This window comes from Cryptococcus neoformans, assembly GCF_000091045.1.
Source record: "Cryptococcus neoformans var. neoformans JEC21 chromosome 7 sequence".
NCBI classification, from domain to species: Eukaryota; Fungi; Basidiomycota; class Tremellomycetes; order Tremellales; family Cryptococcaceae; genus Cryptococcus; species Cryptococcus deneoformans.
The window spans coordinates 246,975-267,374 of NC_006692.1; the positions used below are offsets into that span (position 1 = coordinate 246,975).

At 48.4% G+C, this 20,400-nt stretch overlaps 4 protein-coding genes and 1 pseudogene across 4 annotated transcripts; 3 read left to right on the forward strand and 2 right to left on the reverse strand.

The window, feature by feature from the left end:
- Positions 1-1,483: 1,483 nt before the first annotated feature.
- Positions 1,484-7,015, forward strand: CNG00900 (ATP-binding cassette transporter protein YOR1, putative). Its single transcript, XM_571829.2, has 9 exons — positions 1,484-2,190; positions 2,244-2,887; positions 2,939-3,145; positions 3,196-3,331; positions 3,383-4,197; positions 4,248-4,339; positions 4,397-6,634; positions 6,685-6,774; positions 6,836-7,015. The coding sequence occupies exons 1-9, from the start codon at positions 1,895-1,897 to the stop codon at positions 6,857-6,859; spliced, it is 4,542 nt and encodes a 1,513-aa protein (XP_571829.1). The 5' UTR covers positions 1,484-1,894; the 3' UTR covers positions 6,860-7,015.
- A 57-nt stretch (positions 7,016-7,072) lies between these two features.
- On the reverse strand, positions 7,073-10,361 carry CNG00910 (hypothetical protein). The gene is made up of 11 exons (XM_571831.1): positions 9,906-10,361; positions 8,569-9,839; positions 8,338-8,520; positions 8,062-8,282; positions 7,923-8,008; positions 7,810-7,871; positions 7,626-7,756; positions 7,541-7,570; positions 7,415-7,484; positions 7,297-7,362; positions 7,073-7,250 (listed from the first exon to the last, which is right to left on the reverse strand). Exons 1-11 carry the CDS (start codon positions 10,135-10,137, stop codon positions 7,227-7,229), a joined length of 2,376 nt encoding a protein of 791 aa, XP_571831.1. The 5' UTR covers positions 10,138-10,361; the 3' UTR covers positions 7,073-7,226.
- A 968-nt stretch (positions 10,362-11,329) lies between these two features.
- On the forward strand, positions 11,330-17,745 carry CNG00930 (osmosensor, putative). Its single transcript, XM_024657503.1, has 9 exons — positions 11,330-12,672; positions 12,717-13,162; positions 13,212-16,347; positions 16,397-16,661; positions 16,718-16,984; positions 17,034-17,108; positions 17,159-17,236; positions 17,289-17,425; positions 17,492-17,745. Exons 1-9 carry the CDS (start codon positions 11,500-11,502, stop codon positions 17,564-17,566), a joined length of 5,652 nt encoding a protein of 1,883 aa, XP_024513192.1. The 5' UTR covers positions 11,330-11,499; the 3' UTR covers positions 17,567-17,745.
- CNG00920 lies at positions 12,672-17,927 on the reverse strand (annotated as a pseudogene).
- Positions 17,928-17,949: 22 nt separating this feature from the next.
- On the forward strand, positions 17,950-19,953 carry CNG00940 (hypothetical protein). The gene is made up of 4 exons (XM_571835.2): positions 17,950-18,187; positions 18,244-19,102; positions 19,154-19,266; positions 19,317-19,953. The coding sequence occupies exons 1-4, from the start codon at positions 18,098-18,100 to the stop codon at positions 19,794-19,796; spliced, it is 1,542 nt and encodes a 513-aa protein (XP_571835.1). The 5' UTR covers positions 17,950-18,097; the 3' UTR covers positions 19,797-19,953.
- Positions 19,954-20,400: the final 447 nt, after the last annotated feature.

Here is a 20,400-nt window from a genome sequence, read left to right on the forward strand (position 1 = left end):
GATCCTGGCCGTTTTGAAACTAATGTAGGGCTTCAATCGCAAGTCGCGACTCGCAGCCCGTCTTCCTGGCTAGTTGATACTGCTCTGGCAGTGATATGTATAGTAGCGACACTGTCCTGTACATGCGTGATGATAGTAGCGTAGCTCTTTCTTGCTCCTTTGCATGCCGCGTAGCTTTCAGTGCCATTCAGGTTCGAATTGTCACTGTTGTTCGTCCGCAACAACCGACTCCCTAATACATAGGGTCATGTTCCATTCGAAAAGTCAACCCATCCAGCCAGTTCACATCTGCATTGATCACTGCGAAGTACGTCCCGACAGCCCGCGAACGGCAAGCGAGGTGTGGTTGTGTGTTTGTTTGCACATACCCACTCTCTATCTCATCTGAAACAGTTGTCAGTCGCCATTCATTAACCTGTTCCGCCGGATGAAAAGTCTTACTGGTCGACCATCTATACATGCTATACATAAGCTGAGCCGTCCGTCGGGTGATGCGGCGATGTGACTCTTGATGTTTGATGGAAGCTTGGGCCACCACTTCTTACACTGCGGTCATCCCCATTATGAGACGTCGAGCTCAAGGTTCCTTCTTGCGCTAGGCCTGGTAAGCGCCGTCTTGTGGCAGAGATAAAAAATCCGAGGTTTTCCCCTGAATCAAGTTCTTCCCCTCACCCATATTTATTCCAACCTTTCAAGTGTATGATGTACAGAGGGCTCCATTTCGCCAGAGCCCTTCTACATGAAAATAAAAGTGAGTCGGCGAGTGAGCACGCAGGGCCAACGACAGCAATGCCGTTGAACACGACAAATGGAGACAGGGATATAAGATGGATAGCAAGCAAGAGATGGATAGGGGACAGACGGGCAAGGGCAGCCTGCGCAACGAGCCCGAGAGCTGAGACGATTGATTATATGTACGAGTATGAGTACTGTTCAAAAAAGGCGCCCAAACACTTTTACGGCACTACTCGTAATATTATCCAAGCAGAAGATCGACGGATTTGGTCAATGATGATGCGCACCACCACTCACCAGATGATGACGTGTAAGCACCCGATGCCAGCTGCGTGCAGCAGCAGCGCAGCAGTAAAAGATCTTTTTTTTTTTTCACTGCTGCTGCTTAATCATCAAGAATTTAGGTGATATGTGCGACGTATTATTGCAAAGTATACCGTAGTTAACGGTTCTCGAGAGACTACAGTAATATGGTTTTATCTGAGAAAGAGTAGTCAAAATATATGCCATGTGTGACCAACACGGTTCTTCTTTCTGACCACAATGGATTTTACCGGGTTGTTTGTAACCCGAAGAGCGATCGCTAATTCCAGTCGTCGGTCGAATCCGACAGGAGGGCACCACACGCAGCAGTTTTCAATTTCATGGAGGCCTCGGCCACCGAACCCTCATAATAAGCCATATCGATAGTCGGCCCCCATCTCCTGCGTTTCTTTTCCTTTTCATTCCCATCACTCGCACACATACATATAACCAGTGCTCTTGCCGTCTCTATCTCTCGATTCAGACCGCCAAGCATCGAGAATCCAGCAGAGCTATCATTCTGAGCAGCCGATCACCGGCCGGCCCCCGTTCGATTTTCATTTTCGGCCGCCACTAGACGTCAAGACCGCACCACTTAGCTGGAACATTACGCCACAAGTATATATCTGGCCTATCTCTGCTCAGTCTGCGAATAGAAAGCATCTTTTTCAGCCGTTGTACTTGGCTTATCTAATCCAGTTGTTCTTTACGAAAGGAAGGACTAGCAGCTCGAAGTTCATTATACGCACCTCCACGTTTGGTTTTGGACGTATTCAAGCTCAGCGGCCACCATTGTGTTCATTACACAAACTCAGTCAGAAGGGAGGAACCGCTCTCTGTCGAATTGAGAGAGAGAATGTCGCCATTACTACCGACGCACTCGGGAGCTTCGGCCCCTCAAAATGAACCAACACTTCCTTCGCCGTCCCATAGCGTCTCAACGAGAGTAGGCGATGAAGAGAAAGTAAGACGCTCTGAAGGTTCAGAGGGCGAAGATCGAATAAATTTAGACTCAAACAACTATGAGGAGAAGGGTGTGAAGGAAATAGAAGAAGGAGGGGACAAGAAGCAGGTTATGGCTGTTTTTGATCAGAAGAATGGCAAAGAGCTTGAAAAGCCCATTGAAGAGGGGCCGTTTACGCAACCGCGATGGTGTGTATACTCAAGACCTCATGAGTCTTTAGCTGCTAACTGATTTGATGTAGGCGACATTCACTCCCATTCGCTAAGCCAAAGCACCCTCCACCACCACCTCCACTTTCTTTGGACGACGCCCCTGTCACACCAGAGGTTTCTGCCAACTTCTTTAATCTCCTCTTCTTTAATTGGATCAGCCCTATGATGGCTCTCGGATCAGCTCGACCTTTACAAGATGCTGATCTTTGGAAGATGGACGCCGCCCGAGGTGCTAAACCTCTTTCCGAGAAGCTTCTCGCATCCTATGCGGCTCGAACAAAGAAAGCCAATGAATACAATGCTAGGCTCGCTGACCCCAACACGCCATTGCCCTTATCAAGACGGATTATTTACTCTGTTTTGCCTCATCGCGAACAAAGAGAGAAGGATTATAGGGAAAAGCACGGAAAGAAACATGCTTCACTCGTCATGTCGCTCCTGGATGTCTTTGGCTGGTTCTTCATGTCGGCAGGTTTCATTAAAGTGTTTGGAGATACATGTCAAGCCGTAACACCATTAGTCATCCGAACACTTATTAATTGGTCTACTGAATACCAGGCCGCCAAGAACGCTGGCCGCGATCTGCCTTCTAGAGGCCCTGGTATTGGTGCTGCTATTGGGTTGCTTCTTTTGCTCATCTGCTCAAGTTTGGGTATGCATCACTACTTCATCAGTGAGTAAATTCTATTTGTACAAAAGTGAATGAAAAGCTAATATCTCTTAGGATCCATGGGTACTGGTGTTCTTTCTCGAGCTGCGATCATCTCCGCAGTGTATCAACAAGCTCTTCAGTTCACCCAGAAGTCTCGAGGGCAGATTCCTAACGGCAAATTGGTCAACCACATCTCAACCGATACCTCTCGAATTGACTTTGCTGCCGGTTTTGCCCATATGCTTTGGACTGCTCCTGTTCAGATGGTTGTCATCATTAGTAAGTTCATTATCGTGATACCATGCGTTCCAGAGCTAACAAACGATCAGTCATTTTGATCGTACAGATTGGGTATTCGGCTCTTCCCGGTATTGCCTTCTTGTTGATCATGACTCCTCTTCAAGCTCGATTTATGAAAACTCTTTTCATGTTCCGTAAAAAGGCCGCGACATGGACAGACAAAAGGTACGTTCGTTGTGCCGTGTAAGCAAGAATTTACTCTGACGGGTATTCAAGAGCAAAACTCCTTCAGGAAATCCTTGGTGGTATGCGTATCGTCAAGTATATGGCTTGGGAGAAGCCTTTACTCGAACGTATTCATGCCATTCGTGGTATGGAGCTCAAGTACATTCGTTTGCTTCTGGTCTTCCGATCTGGTATGACTGCCATCGCCATGTCCCTTCCTATCCTTGCTGCCATTCTCTCCTTCATCACCTACTCGCTTACTTCCCACTCACTCGAGGCTGCCAAAATCTTCACTGTCATCACTCTCTTCAACCTTATGCGAATGCCTCTCATGATGTGGCCTATGACGCTAAGTTCCACAGCTGACGCTCTCAATGCTTTGGGTCGACTGGAAGCTGTATTTGATGCTGAACTAGTGAAAGAGGAAAAAAAGGTGGACCCCTCCATGGATGTCGCCATCAAGTTGGAGAATGCTTCATTCACCTGGGATTCTGCGCCTATCGAGGAGGACAATATGATGTCAAAGCTCACCGGAAAGTATGCCAAGGCCCTCAATGGCGGTAAGCCTGTAGGACCTCCAGGCAAAAAGGAGAAAAAGAACAAGCCTAAGAAGGTGACTGTGGCGGAGGAAATTCAGGCTGAAACTGCTGCTGGTCAACCTGGCGCAGGCGAAGCTAGCGCAGAAGGCCAAGGTCAGGAGAACCCTTCAGCACCCCCCGGCATAGATGAGGGAATCAGTGAGAAGAAGGAAATGAAAATCTTCCAGCTTCTTGACATCAACCTCAGCATTCCCAAGGGATCTTTAACAGCCATCGTCGGAGCGATCGGTTCTGGAAAGTCTAGTTTGCTGCAAGGTCTTATGGGAGGTAAGTACAGCTGTCACACGGCATATTTGTGCGTAGCTAATAATTTGCAGAAATGAGACGAATTACTGGTTCGGTGACTTTTTCGGGTTCAACTTCTCTTTGTGCGCAAACCCCATGGATTCAAAATGCTACTGTTCGAGAAGTAAGTACTTCTGTTTGTATGGGTCACTTTTGATAAGTGTGCTAAGCCCTTGTATAGAACATCCTATTTGGTCAACCATGGGACGAGGAGCGCTATTGGGCGGCAATCCGTGATTCAAGCCTTGAAGCTGACCTTGAACTTCTCGAAGATGGTGACGGCACTGAAATCGGTGAGAAGGGTATCAACCTTTCTGGTGGTCAAAAGCAGCGTGTCAACATTGCGCGAGCCATCTACTACAACGCGGACATCATTGCTTTGGACGATCCGCTTTCTGCCTTAGATGCCGGTGTTGGCAAGGCCGTCTTCTTCAATGCTATCCTCAACGCTCTTTCAGGCAAAACTCGTGTTCTCGTCACTCATGCCCTCCATTTATTGCCTTATGTAGACAACATCATTATGATGGAAGACGGAAAGATCGGTGAGGTCGGTACTTATCAGGAACTGAAGGAACGGAACGGAGCGTTTGCCAAGTTGATCAAAGAATTTGGTAACGAGGAATTGGCCGAGGAGAAGATGGAGAATGAGGAAGAGGCTATTGAGAACTCTGGTCCCACTGCCATTCATGACCGAGCCAACATGATGTCCAAGGGCAGTGCTCATACTCTGATGCAGACCGAAGAACGTAATGTTGGTGCCCTCAAAAAAGGCACCTTTTTCGACTATCTTAAGGCCGGTAAGGGTGTCGTTATGTTACCCTTACTTCTCTTTTGTATCACTGTAGCCCAATCTTTCTACGTCATCACCTCATTCTGGTTGGTATGGTGGGAAGAGACCAAATGGCCACAGCCGAACGGATTTTACATGGGTATCTATGCTGGCTTGGGTGTCGGACTTGCTATTTCCCTGTTCTTACAGGGTTTCAGTAACGCTTTGATTAATTACTTCGCCTCAGTCAACATTCACCACAACGCCATCTCCCGTGTCATGCTCGCTCCACAAACCTTCTTTGACACTACTCCTCTTGGTCGTATCATGAACCGATTCAGCAAAGACACCGACACTATCGATAATACTCTTTCCGACGCCATGCGTATGGCTATCTCCACATTGGCCAACATTGTAGGCTCTGTTATCCTTCTTGCCATCATTGAGCCGTATTTCCTCATCGCTATGGCTGTTGTTTCGCTTTTGTATCTTCACAACGCCATGTTCTACCGGCGCAGTTCACGAGAATTCAAGCGAATTGATTCCATCCTCCGATCTAGTCTCTATTCTCACTTCTCTGAGTCGCTCTCAGGCGTTGCTACCATTCGTTCGTACGGTGAAACAGAGAGGTTCTTTGAAGACAACATTCACCGTGTCGATATAGAGAACCGCGCCTACTACCTTACTATCGTCAACCAGCGATGGCTCGGTCTTCGACTCGATTTCCTAGGATCACTCCTTTCCTTCTCTGTTGCTATTATCGTGGTTTGCTCTTCCTCGGTTTCCGCTTCAAGCGGTGGCCTTGGTCTTTCGACCATCGTCTCTGTTCAACAAGCTTTCTCATGGCTTGTTCGTCAAGTTGCGGAGGTTGAAAATGACATGGTTGGTGCCGAGCGTATAATGCACTACGCCAATGAACTCGAGCAAGAGTCCCCTCACCAAATTGAAGGCACTAAACCTCCACCTTCCTGGCCGTCAGAAGGTATTATCGAGTTCAAGGACGTCCGTATGAGGTATCGACCGGAGCTCCCAGACGTCCTCAAGGGCCTTACACTGAATGTGGGCGCTTCTGAAAAGATCGGCGTGGTGGGCAGAACTGGTGCAGGAAAGAGTTCAATCATGGTTGCTCTCTTCCGGATGTCCGAGTTATCCCATGGCTTCATCAAGATCGACGGCGTGGACGTGTCTAAGATCGGTTTAAATGATCTTCGATCTGGCATCTCTATCATTCCTCAAGAACCTCTTCTGTTCAGCGGCACGCTCAGATCCAACATTGATCCTTTCAACACCAAGACTGACGCCGAGCTCTATGACACTCTCCGTCGTTCCCATCTCATTGGATCCTCCGACTCTTCTCACAACTCAGATTCTCAAAACAGGTTTAACCTCGACACCGTTATTGAAGAGGAGGGTGGGAATCTTTCTGTTGGTGAACGTTCCCTTGTATCCTTAGCGCGTGCTTTGGTGAGAAACACTAAGGTTCTAGTTTTGGATGAGGCTACAGCAAGTGTGGATTTGGAGACGGATGCGAAGATCCAGGAGACTATCAGACAAGAGTTCAAGGACAGGACGTTGTTGTGTATCGCACACAGGTTGAAGACGATTTTGGCTTATGACAGAATTCTTGTTATGAGTGATGGGCAAGTGGCTGTAAGTCGATCTTCTCAAAGCGCTGGTGTTCGGCGCTGATGAATGTTCAGGAATTCGATACTCCCGAGAGTCTTTTCTTGAGTGACGGTATCTTCACAGAAATGTGCTCGAAAGCCAGCATCACCTTGGCTGATATCAAGGTATGTTAAAGTCCTTCAATGGAGTATTTCTTGTGAGGATCTTGCTTATGAACATTTACAGGCTGCAGCTGCTTTGCGCTTTTAATATGCTAATTGATAACTATACAAAACAAGTTATGAGGTGCTCTATATAATTCAAATATTGTATCAATATGTTTACAGGTACGATGATCATCGGAAATCATTGGGAATATTGGATATCTGCATATAATCTCTCATCTTTGCATGCAGCGCGTACCTACATTTGGATTTCAGTTGCAATCGCATTGACTATATCCGTTGCATCGATTATAGTACAATGAGTTTCTCTATTATTACCCGCATTACATGATCGGTACAACCCAAGCTACTAAATCCCCATAGGATTCGTAAACGCTAATGAAATGGAAATGGAAATCAAAGCATATGCTGAATGTGATGTTAAAAAAGGACGTGTGGGCAGATCTGAATAACTAGCGAACAACAAAACATTTGTACTGGTGGAGAGTCAGTGGACAGTCACGCTAGAAAGATGCGACTCACTGTAGCCCAAGCGCCCAACATGGCGAAAAGACAAAGACATCCAAGAATTCCGCCAAACCAAGTGTACTGGTTATGCCTTCATTAGCGAGCTATTCTACTCTGTGAATGAAGGACTTACTCCTTCTTCAATGTCTTGTCCTGGTACGTGGACGTTCATACCCCAAAGACCCGTTACCAAGTTCATGGGACTAGAAACGGTCAGCGGCATGAAAAATAGGATAAAAAGGGCACGGTATATACATACATCAAGACGGTACCCAAAGCTGTTAATTTCCTGTGAAATAATGATTAGTACAGTCTTTTGAGGACGAAATGATAGCATGACTTACGAAAGGACATCGTTGATCTGGTTATTGGCGTCTGTCATTTCAATAGAAATTTGAGCGAGGTAGTTTGAGTGTGATCGGGAGAGAATCTTCTCATAGTGGTTCAAGTTTTGAGTCATAGTAATTAAGTGATCCTACGAGGGTTAAAGAAGTCAGCATTGTTTATTAACAATAGTAAGCTACCCACCTGGATATCGGAAAGATAAAGACCAATGTCAGATTTAGGTGCGACCAGCCATTGCTCATTACCTACATGCACCAATCAGAGGGGCTTTCGTGACTGTCGCGTTTGACACTCACATCGCTTCGCCAAACCTTTAACGACGTCCGCCTTGTTACCCATTAAACGCAACAGACCCATAACCTTTTTTCGGCACGTGCCGATCCTTCGTGGCGATATCAGCACAAATTGTTCAGTCAAAAAACGCATTAGACTTACCTTCTAAGCATATCACTTTGCTCTGCTTCCTTCAAAATCAAAACCAGCTCATCAATGCTATCGACTTCAAACTCGATACCCTGAATCAAAGGGCCAAAAGCATCGGTGATGTCATCGATAAGGGCGTAAGAGATCCAGTCAGAAGTCACGGAAATGTAGTCTTTAAGGTGCTTGATTCGGCGGCGGACGTTTTGGGGGTGAGGAGTACCTCGGAAGTGGAACTGTGGTGGCAATATGAGCCATGGGTAAAAGAGATGAATGCGAGCGAGGACTTACAGATAGTGTACCCTCTCGGAATACAATAATGTACATGTTGAGGGGTTCGAGGTATGTTTGGGAATATGGGTCCTGGTCGAATGAACGGAAACAAACGAGGTAGTAGTTTCGGAACAACTCAATCTTCTCGCGAGTCTCTTCAAGCAAGATGTCTTCGGTGGTCAAAGGGTGGATACCAAACGCCTGCAAAGCTGTTAGGTCACAATCTGAAAATGAGAGAAGACCACTTACCTTCGATAACATCCTCATTTCCTCATCAGTTGGGGACAAAACATCCAACCACCAAGTGTACTGTTCCGGGTCCTCATCAGCATCAAGCCCACCGTTAGGCTGTCCTCCAAATCCAGCCTGCTGAGACATAGCCGCTCCGACCGCCTTGCTCAGTAAGCTAGGATTGGTCTTTGCTGAGGCCATGGTACTGGGCTCAACAGGCGGCGCCGACTTGTTAGGAGTATCAGATCCTTCCGTCCTCGGAGCACTGTCGTTTTCCGCAGGAGAGGCATTGCCAGACGGATTTCTGCCTTTGAAGAGATCCTCGAAAGTTTGTCCTTCCGCGGGCAACTCGGCAAGACTTCGCGAGTGGATGGTGACGGGCATAGCATTGGAATAGAAGGAGAAACGGTAAGGGCGATCGTGGCCAGGTGCAGCGTCGGTATAAGGAGCAAAGCTAGACTTGGCCTGACGTGGAGCTTTGAAAGCGGTAGATGGCGCATCCGGAGCAGATTCACCATCGGTGACGCCACTTGAACCGAATCCCTCGAATAATGCCAATTTCTTCTGCCGGTGCACAGGGTTAGATTGAGAGAGCTTTCTTTGCCTCCTGCGTTGGAATGTCTGGGCGTGATCCTCCGCGCCATGTCCCCTTTCGGGAGAGAATGGTGGTTCGGTCTCGTCACCGAAAGCAGACATGGTGTTGGTCCTTTCAAATGCTGTGTCATAGCTACCAGGCTGATGGATGTTCTCTTCACTGGCTCCAGCCCCCTTGTGTGGCACGCTCCTCCTCCTTGGTGCGCCATTGCCGCCGTCAATGGCCCATGCACCTTCAGATGCGAACAAGTTCTCACGCTCCCTCATCGCAAACTCTTCCATAGCGGAGAAATTAAACTTGTTCTTCAAACCGTGCCCACCAAGAGATCTCAGATCAACGTGGCGAGCGCGGTCCATATCGTGAATATCACTATCAGACCCACGGCGGTGAATAAGCCTCGAATGGGAATCGTACCCAGCGCTTTCCGTAATACTGTCCCTTCGTTCTCGCCCTTCCCCTCCCCTCTCTTCATCATGTGGGTGATAATGGCCGCCATGGCCATGTTCATCATCAGACTCATTGTCACGACCAGGACGAAGTCTCCGAGCGCGTTCCATCTCCGCTTCCTCAGCTTCAGATAACATAGGGAAATGGGATTCTTGAATGGGAGAGGTTGAAGGGAAATGGAGTTGAGATGGACGGGAGATAGGTGGGCTGTTGTCAGGAAGGTTCATGGATCCGGAACGAGCACGAGCTGGGCAAGAATGGATCAGTCAACCTATTAAGTCTACAGCCACAGATGATGTATATGGATACCTACACATGCTCATAGCAGACTCAATGTCCTGCTGTGTTTGTCTCTCCCTCGCATCGGCATCATTTGCAGGACGGTGCTTGCGGCTCACAGAGCCCCGATGAGTCATGCTTGGCGGACCAATACTCCGAGAAGGAGTTAAAACGTTTGGCGATGATGTCGGTATAGAACGATTGATCTGTGGGCTGTTAACGTCAATAACGACTGCCCGGGGAGACGTGGGAGTTCGGTCAGGCATAATTCGGTTTCTTTTGTAGAGTTGTGATGAGAAACAAGCCGGTTGCAGTAGCCAAAAAGCTCCCGGTGTAAGGAGATCGAAAGAAAAAGTTGAAGACCACCTCTGCAGATAAAGTCGTTATGCGGATTGGAGTTTCTCAGTAAAACTTCCCTCTTGAGTTCCAGCCTCTTATATCGGGTAGTATTCAGGAGTCTGGCGAAAAGAGATATGTATATACAAGAGAGACTTATACGGAGCCAGAATGGTCAGAGAACGAGATGAAAGATGCCATGTGGACATTCGACTTAATTACGAAACGCTACCCTGAGATTACACAAGTGCCTATGTGAGACCACCATTAATTACCAAACCACATAAATATCATTACAATAATCCCGCGACTGAAAGAATTCCGCGACTCCTTCTACGTCATCAATCGCTTTTTCATGAAGGCCCTCATCGACGAGCCGAGCGACGGAACGCTGTTAATTTAGTGCCTTAGAAAACATCAACCAGCCATTAGCCACGAGTATCGTGCGTCCCATTTATGTACTTCGAAAGCGCTCCCCAGTTAGACCTCTTGATTTGTCGAAAAAAGACGAGCAACATGGGCATCTTCGCTGATCTGCGATTGGCGTACGTGGAGAGACGAAATGGTCGTTGTTGTCGGGCTGAACTTGTCATTTCCAGCAGCAACGAAGTTGTCGTCTACTGGGTTGAACAATGCCTGCTACATCAAGGCTAGGTATGTGTGCTGTACAAGTACAAAACACCATTTCGAAAAGGGGGCATCTTGAATAATTAACGCTGTAACATTTATTGGGAACTACCTACGTACCTACGATCGATGTATATTATGTGCGCAAGCGATTTCGATTTGTGTTCCTTCTTCTGGGGATTCCTTCTTCTACTAGTAGTGGCTCTTTTTTTAGGCTTCCACCTCCTTGTCTTCTTAATTGGGACTTTACTGATCTCTGGGGATGAAGCTGCTGCTGCCTCGCTTTTTTATGCCAGGAGTTGCAGCAGTGGTCAATGGGTTGTGTGCAGGTCGCGCCCCTGTTTACAACTGCGAACAGGCACAGTGGTTACTTTCTTAGAAACAAATTAGAAGTGTTTTGTAGTAAATAGGGTCAGATTTGTAATGGGAAGGTTAATCCCGCGAGTGATTTCTGGTGCGAGTGTTTGCGTCCTTTGCATCAAAACAAACACCTTCGTCACTCAGCCTCCGTTTTCTTGTTTCCTTCTCTTCAACACAGAAACCTGCTGAGAACAACACATCGAGGAACCCCACACAACTCCGACGCCCATCGGCGCCTCCTTCCTTCCTTACTCATCCGTCATCTGTGAATCATCTCTGACGCCCGGCGCCCCTTCAACAGAACAATGCTTCGCCCACCTCTTTCATCGCCATCGCAGACTGCGGAGACCATGATCTCCTTCGGCTCAACAGTGTCTTCCCATCAATCCTTTTCCAACACTGCCCTCACTACTCCAGACCTCGGCAGCCCCGGCAAAACAAAATCAACACTCGAGCCTTTGGTGCAAATCCTCGAACGAGTCGAGGAAAGTTCAAAGCCTAGCTCTCCAAGTCTTAACCACGTTTCAAAACCGTCTGAAGGGTCGAAGGTTTACAGCAGTGGCTTGGGCATCAGCGGAGGCCTAAAAGTGAAGGATGTTGCCAGTCGGTTTGAACAGATGAGGTCTGCGCAAACGCCCTCACCAACACCCCCTGAACACCGGCCACTCACTGTACCTAGAAAATCACCTGTCGCGAGGTCAATATCCCCTCTCCACACCACACAGAATCATTCGCCGACCCTCAGGAGTAATAGCAGCAAGTCTACAATGAGACCATCAACCTCTGTGTATCAGTCAACGGATCCCGAATCATCCTCTATTCCCACAAATCCGCCGTTCGCTGAAACTCCTTACATCCCATCTCCGACGCTAGATAGTGCATACAATAACAGTCCAGTCACCAAAAATGTCCCCACACCTTTGCGAAGAGATAGGGGTTCAACAAAGAAAATGATTCAGAGATGGGAGTCTTGCTCATCTACACCCACCCAGCCCGAGGTCCACACGGCTTTCCAAAACGCTCACGGTGTGTTCAGCCGGGAATATCTGGACAAGAAACCTCTACCTCCCCCAAAAGACATCCCCGATGACAATGTCATTGCTGGACTTCCTCGACATGTCACTCCCTCCAGATCTCTTCCTCACAATCCACTGCCCTCATCCATCCACAACTCCCCGAATCATCTTCGTACACCGACGAAATCTGGTCGAGGGCAGAATAATAACCTTTCGCCCTCGCCTTCAGGATCACATTATTCTCCTCAAGGTAGCCCTTCGGAGAAGAAACAGAAAGTTTCTCCATTGAAGGATGTGTTAAACTTTTTGGGAGCACGAAGAAAAGGGAAGGGGAAAGAGAAGGAAAAGGAAATAAAGAAGGATTTCGGAGCTTTGATAGATGAGAATCAGGACAGATTCGGCGTGTTCATTCCCAAAGACAGAATGGGATCTGCAGAGATGAGATGGTCCCCCGATTTCAAGGTGAATACATCTTATATTGCCCTGTACTAATGCACTTCTCTCAGCCTACGATCCGATCCGACCCAATCATCTATCTCATCCCCACTCCGTGCTCATCTGTCTCTGCTTGGGATAGCTGGTTGCCGTCATGGGCGACGCTCACATCTGACGCGCTCTCCATCACTTACTGCCCTGTCTTCTCTACCCCTCGAACTGGAAGTTTGAATACCCCTCGTCGATGCTCTGGCTCTTCCACTAAGTCTGCCCGAGGTGTGCCTTTCTCTCAAATCTCAGCACCCAATCCACAAACCCCCTCAGACAAGACATTCTCCATGCAGAATTGCTTGGATGTGAGAATAGTGAAGAAGGATGAGCTGAAGAGTAAGGGCATTCCGATGGCACCGGATGGAGTGGGAGCAGAGATCATCGAATTAACCTGGGAGGATAGGAGTAGGAGCTACATTGCTGTAGAGGGGTCAGAGGGTCGCAACGCTTGGCTCACTGCTATAAGGTAAGTGATTTACAGATGTGGCGGAACGATTGCCGACGTGGATTTGTAGGGGTATCTTGCCTAGGACACCAGTTTTGCCGCCCATCACCCCATCGGAAACTCCATTCGGCTCAATTTCTTCTCCTCTCCGTCGCTCTTCTCGTCATTCCTCACCTTTGTCAATACCCCATCGAGGCTCTATAGGCACGGTTGAGGATGCCGGATTCGGATCACTTCCATCGATTCAGAAGGTTGGAGACGAATGGGTTGCAGGAGGGCCATTGCACACTCTGAACAATGACCTGGAATCACCACGATCTAGACCGCGGTTGAAAGAGGACTCACCGTTGCGAGAAAGTGTGAGTCTCATGTTTGCAGATAAAGATCCATCTCAAACACCGCGGCGACAGTCTTCTGTTCAACAACCAGAGGTCGAGCGCTCGACGTCGCACGCCTCATCAGAGGCTTCGCAGCGTATTCTTGAATGGCAAGCGCCCGTTCAAAATCAAAAAGGGTTATCAACCTGTGCCCGAAGCCGACTTCCTCCAACATCTTTCCTTACTCCAGGAATCGATGTCGAATCTACCGCCATGCCCCATTCGGATACGATGCTAAGCTTCGACTCGGAGGATTTGAACCCATCAAGATCCGCCAGTCAAGTTGGTCGAGCACCGACGGATATTGATAAGGGGGAAATAACGCCGAAGCAAACGAAAACGGAAGGGAGAGGCGAGGTTAAGTCAAGAGCGGCTGCATGGGAAGCCAGGAGCGCTCTGTCTTCAGAACAGGAACTTGATCCGTTCGGGGCACCGACACATATCAGCCGCATCACGTTCCCGAAACCCTCCGTTGGCAGTGCAAGTCTTGCGACTTCTCCAAAGATCAGCCTCACTCCTACGAGCTACAAAGTTGATATTTCATTTGGTCATACGAAGAACGACAACCTGTTCAACCATTCTACATCACCTTCAAGGACAATGCGAATGGCGTTGGATGGTCTCCCACCGAGTAGACCTGTCTCACAGTTTACCACTCAACCACTACGGCTGCACAAAAATGTTGGTTCACGTCCTAACAATTCTCATTCTTCGAGCACAGAAACGCTCGTCAATACGCCAGGAAGGGAGATGGTCATGAGGGATGAACCAACCGATACTATATCACGGGCCAGCACTCTTTCAACACCGTCAACCTATGAAAAAGAAAACTCTAATGAAGAGGTAATAAGCAGGCCAACCGTGCGAGGTCCCAGACCAGTTTCAAGCAACACTTTTGGTCGTCGAGTCTCTTCAAGAATACCATCTGCAAGTTCCCAGACGACACCCCCTACCAGAGCCGTCACACCTGCTGTTGTAGCTCAGCCTTCGACTTCGCGAGATCTTGCAATGGGGGCAGTTTCGAGCCCAAGCCCGATGTCAGCATCCGGTGCGTCTCAACGACCGAAGCACAGAAGCTCGTTGTTGTCGCATAGAGTGCCCAGTAAGCTCTACCTGACCGAGGAGGAGAAAAAGAAGCAAAACGGACAAAAAACTGGAGAGGATAAGGCGCCCTCTCCCACAGCGGAATTATCAGGGCTTGCTGAGGTTGAAAATAAGGAAGAGGACTTGGCTCCTCTTTTTACTCGAGCACCTTTTCCAAGACCTGCGAGCATGATGACGGCGAAGAGCGCTTGCAGTCCTGAAAGCGATACTACCCAGTCGCTTCCCGGCCTTCCTGTAGCCCTATCTCTCGAACAGGAACCTTCTCCCATCCTCAATGATGTCCACCCTCTGCCACTTACTGAAGAGCCTACAGTGCCCATTGCCCTGCCTTCCGCGAATCTCAATAAAATTCTAGAAAACGTTCAGGTCCTCATGGATCAATCCCGAATGATATCTGATCCTGAGACTGCGCCTTATCCCAAAGCTCTCCAGGAGAAATTAGAGGCCCTCCATGAAGATTTGACAGCTGTGCGCCGCAGTTTGTTGGAGACCAGTCAAGAAAAAGGTTTAGTCGTTGAAGAAGACAATCTTTCTCCTCCTGCCGGCGCACAAGAGCCTTTGGATTTGAGTAAGGTGTACGGGCATCTGGAAAGCCTAGAAGGCCGTACGACTTCAATAGCTGATCCAGAGACTGCCCCTTACCCGAAGGTCTTGGAAGAGAGGCTAAATACACTGTATGCGGAAGTTGCTATGATACGGAGACTTATCGAAGAGACGAAAGCCCAGCAGGAAATAGGAGCCATTGGGAACGTAGCGACCGCGGAGCATACTGCAAATGATGCGGCAGCCGTTTCCTGTGCTCCGACACAGGTTTCAGATGCCTCTTTCGCAGGATCAGCAATGATGGCGATGCCGGTGCCATTCGAATCTAAATCAGGTAACATCGAAATGGAAGATACACCTCATCTACAGGCTGTCGAGCTTGCAGACCTTCCCCGTGAGAAGGCCCTGGCAGCCGCAGCTCCTAACCTGCGGCCTGCATCTCCAACACCCATACAGCCACCAATGCCCGGACGTCGATGGCCTGCTCATCTCATTATGCCAGCTCCTCTCGCTCCGCAAGCTTCTCAATACAACACTTCTCGTTCGCTTGCCGATGCTCCTAGAAGTCCTCTGAATTCAGCGGTCGAAGACAAGTCTCCCCCACAAACGTCATTTGCGGTTCCTGAAGGCATGCAGAACGACCATCCCCTGATCATGCCTGAGCTCTTCGCCCTCAGGACTCCGGTCGAAGCTACGCAGAAGGAAGTCGTGCCTCAGCCGGTACCGTCAGATGTATCAGAAATTCACCGAAAACTTGATCATTTGACCGCCCTTTACCAGGCCTTCCTCGGCCGACAGTGTGAAGCGACAACTAGCAGCAAGGAGACTGAGAAAGTTGCAATAGTGACAACGGATGTGCCTGGGCCGATCAATTTCGAAGGAAAACCGGATGGTGGAGAAAATGGAATGATTCTTTCGGAAAGTGAAACGCCTGGGACGGATAATGACCCCTCTATCGAGCGTTTCTCGACCATCATGCGCAAAGCAGTGGAAAGCCCAGCTGCTCCAGTCACTCCCAAAACGGTAGCTAGCCGAAAGCCCGTTCCGTCATTCAAAGAAGAGACTGGAGCGTCTAATGAAGTCGAAAATGTGATCGTTGGAGAACATATAGCACGCCCGGATGAGAAGAATGAAGAAGAAAAATACGCAGGTGAAGAAGTGGCTAAGATAATGGGCGACAGCGTGAGTACTTATAGAAAAAGGAGAAATGACATACTAACTATTGTCTCAGTCCGACGAACCCAAACTTCTAAAACAGCAGGAGCTACATGTACTCAGCAATGTCCCGACACCATCCGAACGCGGCCACAATGAAAAAGATGAGGCTCCTTTAGATCAGCTCGCCGTTGCCAAATCAGCTTCGCCAACCATTGTCCCCACAACGGCACGGTTCCCGGAGGAGACTGTGAAGAAGATGGAGGAAGCTATGGGTATCTTGAAGGAACTGAATGAAGCGAGAGGGTTCCAAAAAGCGCAAGCTGCTGATATAGGTAAATGTAAGTTATCTCTCCTCATCAACCATTAATTCACCACTCTAACAGCCATCTTACAGACTTAACTGATCTCAACGGTTGGCTTGAGAAATTTGTCCAGAACAGCTCCGCCGAGCTCGGTACTATGTCAAAACGCTTGGATACCCTTGTCGGACCAGAGTCTTCAGACGGATCCCAGGGGCTGCCAGCGCTGGTAGCCGATATGCACAGTATGTTGGTTGAGCAAAAGCATCGAAACGAAGTGGATGGCATGACGGGCCAGAGATTGGATACGCTTGTCATGATGATGGGTCAGGACCAACAGAGACAAGCTAATCAGGAGAGTGGTGAGTCACCTTTTGCTAGCTTTCCGTTTGCTTGCTGACTACGGGTCAGCAACTGCGGAGATACTACAGGTCTTGGAGAGACAGAGACATGAGAACGAGATGCTTTTGAGAGCTGTGGCCACCGGTAGGTTGACCTGATCTTCTATGATTGCATGTACTTATTTGTCACCTTAGACCTCACAGAGGAGATCAGGGGGGATAAAATGCGTTTTCTCGAATCGATGCAGAAGGCCACGACCGTTAATGTCATGTGTGAGTGTTCGCATCGTCGAGAGTTGTGTTGTCGCCTGACCACTGCCTATAGTACACATCGAAGAATTCAAGAGATTATTGAACGCAGAAGTCAACAAGTCGATGAATGAGCTCGGCAAGGTACGAGAGGAGAAAAGGGCACTTGAACAGCAGATCAGTGATCTTTTCGCCCTTAAGGCGAAGCACGGTGTGCGTAACTTGGGTTAACTTTATACACTTACGAAGTAGATACTAACATCCCCCCCTCGATCGTAGTTTGAGCCACGGGCATTGCCAAAGGCTCCTGCTGCTCCTGCCGGCCCTCTGCCGCCGCCATCCAACCACCCGTAAAAACTGAGTTCATGACTTCGATCGCGAACGAAGGAAGCTGTAGTTCTTGTGGCCGACATGATTTTATTTCATTTTTGTGATGTAGCAAAGGACACTGGTATAAGGGTTTGAAGTTTGTAAATTAATATCATAGCTCACATTATTTGTACTGCTGTACGATTCTTCATGCAGCTCTCTGTGCTGCAGCCAGCATCGTATTATCCATTCGTTGGTGGATCCATCGATGATCGAGGAGCTCGGATTCGTTCTCAGAGAGAATAGAAATATGGAGGTTTTATTCGCAACCTCACTTAAATTTCTTTAGTGATGACGACAATGGGGGATATTATTCTTGGGCCCTTGGGCCTGGCTGCGTGTCATACGCGACTATCCGCGAACGAATAGCAAAGAGGCAACATATTGTCCTTTTTGTATGATATATATACCCTAGCTTTGCGCAGTGTCGGTGGCTTGTGTATGTAGAGTAATTCGCCGTGTGTCATTATATACATCTCACTGCTCCTTGTCTTCAAAAAACGCACGTTACTTGCCATGGGCTTGGGTTTTTTCGCGCCTTCGCAACACCAGCAGCAGCAAGGCATTCATGATAGTCTTCTGATAGAGGCTGATCTTTTCGGAAAGGTATCTAATGGCTAGAAATCACAAACTGCATTCGGCTAACACGGACATCTATCAAGCCGTCTGAAACTAGCTTGGGCAACGTCGAGGATGGCCACAAGCCTACAAGACCAGTGTCGACATTCGGTCAGCGAGTAATCGTCGCGATATTATTCTTGGCGGCCTTCATAGGTGCCCTAAAGTACATGTCTAGCGCATCCTTGATGGGTATTATCGCATCCCTTTCCACGTCTGACTCGTCTTCGCTTTCGGCAGCATTCAACCGCAAGTGTGAAGCTCTTCTCACACCTCCTCCGAAGACCTATTCTAATCGCCTCGACTCTCTCGTTTCGGAATTGCCTCAGTCAACAGTATGGATTGCAGAGCCAGGCCCATCTGCATCCTATTTTATCGGTGGGTTCTCTACCCAAGACTGGTGGTTATCCGAAAGACCATTCTTTGTGGCCATCGGGCGTTTTTCTCAAGGATCTCCAAGAATCTTCCTGGTTACTCCCGAATTTGAGGCGTTGCGAGCTAGCCTGATCGAACTCCCCAAGGATTTGGATGGGTTAGTGACCTGGGTGAAATGGAGGGAAGACCAAAGTCCCTATGAGGCTCTCAAGGCGGCGTTAGATGATGAGATAAACGCATTTGTTCTGGATGGGTTGACTCGGCAGTTCGTTGCAGAAGGGCTAAGAAACGTGCTGAGGGAGGAGAAGAATTATGAAGTATTGGAGAAGATTGGGCTGATTAGAGAGAGAAAGAGCCACTGGGAAGTGGGGTTACTCAGATGTGCCAATCAGAAAACTTTGCATGCAATTCGAAAAACGAGAAAGAGAATGCATTTGGGCATCAGCGAATCAAAGACTAGTCGTATACTGGAAGAGGAAATGGCAAAGACAGGCCTGATGGGAGGAGAAGGACTGGTACTGTTCGGTGGTGAGTTTCTTGTTTCATGAAGAGGCGCTGCAGTGGCTGATCATGAATTAGAGAACGCCGCTTTGCCTCATGGCTCAGGGACTGATCGCAAATTGATCAAAAGCGAGATGGTGCTCATAGACGCAGGAGGGAAATGGGGAGGATATGTGTCAGATATAACCAGGGTGAGCAGATTAATCCGCACCCACGACGTGGTGTCCTGATTTATTTTCAGACGTTCGCTCTGGCAAATTCCAAGATTCCCCTCTCCCACATAGAAATTTGGGAGGCAGTGCATAAAGCCCAACATGCGCCTTATGCGTACCTCAAAACAACGAATACCACCATCCCAGCGACGTTTGCACAGCTCGACAAGGCTGCGCGCAGTGCAATTGACTCTTGGGCCGGTTCAACAGCCGGCACCGATATCCCTAATTTCGACATCTTCACCCATCGTCTGGGCCATGGTATTGGAATAGAAGGGCACGAGTCCCCATACTTGATACAAGGGTCGTTGGGCGAAAGGCAAGTCCGATCCGGACATGTGTTTAGTCTTGAGCCGGGAATCTATCTGCCGATAAATGGGAAGCCCGTGAATGGTATCAATGGCGTCGGCGTGAGATTGGAAGACTGCTTCGTTGTTACGGAAGATGAAGATGGTGGATTCAAAGGAGAGTGGTTGTCTGGGCCTGTTCAGAGCTGGGGGGATGTCTAACTGGGCAAAAACGAGGAGATAATGCCAGCATATGGAACAATGCACATGCGTGTAGTGGGTGATCATTCGCTGTTTTATCGTTGTAATATCGTACTTTTTTCTCTGTGCCAGGTACGGCGGCATATGCAGTACGTAGTCGTTCGGACGCGCATAGATATATAATCGGTATCACGAACGAATGCTGCGGATAAAACGGTTACAGCCTGCAGGAAATACAAAAATGCTAAAAGTAGTATACTATCGCAACGCAAAAACAACGCAGATTGCAGACCAGTTAGAATTGGGTCGTTGTGATTCTCCGGCAGATTCTTGAGCAGAATCATTGGGCAATCGGCCGAATTCCAGTGGGCCTCGTCAAAAGCCAAGTAGAGAAAAAAAAAGGCCACTAACCACTTTCTATTCTGGGATTTGATAGCCTGAGCTAAAAAAATGGTGGCTGCACCTCAGATCTGGAACTGAAACAAGCACATAAGTGATGATTGACAATTGATGTGTGTCATATGGTGGTGGCGGCTGGAAGTCCTAAAGTACTACTGCAGCAGTGATCGACGGATGCTTAAAGAAGATTGGAAATCTACTTAACATTATGCAAAAGACTTGTCCT

Coding starts and splice junctions, on each gene's coding strand:
- CNG00900 (XM_571829.2), top strand. CDS start 1,895: ATGTCGCCATTACTACCGACGCACTCGGGAGCTTCGGCCCCTCAAAAT. Junction 3,146..3,195: donor TCAGATGGTTGTCATCATTA/GTAAGTTCATTA, acceptor ACAAACGATCAG/TCATTTTGATCGTACAGATT. Junction 4,340..4,396: donor AAAATGCTACTGTTCGAGAA/GTAAGTACTTCT, acceptor GCCCTTGTATAG/AACATCCTATTTGGTCAACC.
- CNG00910 (XM_571831.1), bottom strand. CDS start 10,137: ATGCCTGACCGAACTCCCACGTCTCCCCGGGCAGTCGTTATTGACGTT. Junction 7,571..7,625: donor CAGATCAACGATGTCCTTTC/GTAAGTCATGCT, acceptor ATTATTTCACAG/GAAATTAACAGCTTTGGGTA. Junction 7,251..7,296: donor TGTTGGGCGCTTGGGCTACA/GTGAGTCGCATC, acceptor ACTCTCCACCAG/TACAAATGTTTTGTTGTTCG.
- CNG00930 (XM_024657503.1), top strand. CDS start 11,500: ATGCTTCGCCCACCTCTTTCATCGCCATCGCAGACTGCGGAGACCATG. Junction 16,662..16,717: donor AGCTGCTGATATAGGTAAAT/GTAAGTTATCTC, acceptor GCCATCTTACAG/ACTTAACTGATCTCAACGGT. Junction 17,237..17,288: donor CACGACCGTTAATGTCATGT/GTGAGTGTTCGC, acceptor CACTGCCTATAG/TACACATCGAAGAATTCAAG.
- CNG00940 (XM_571835.2), top strand. CDS start 18,098: ATGGGCTTGGGTTTTTTCGCGCCTTCGCAACACCAGCAGCAGCAAGGC. Junction 19,103..19,153: donor AGGACTGGTACTGTTCGGTG/GTGAGTTTCTTG, acceptor ATCATGAATTAG/AGAACGCCGCTTTGCCTCAT. Junction 19,267..19,316: donor ATGTGTCAGATATAACCAGG/GTGAGCAGATTA, acceptor ATTTATTTTCAG/ACGTTCGCTCTGGCAAATTC.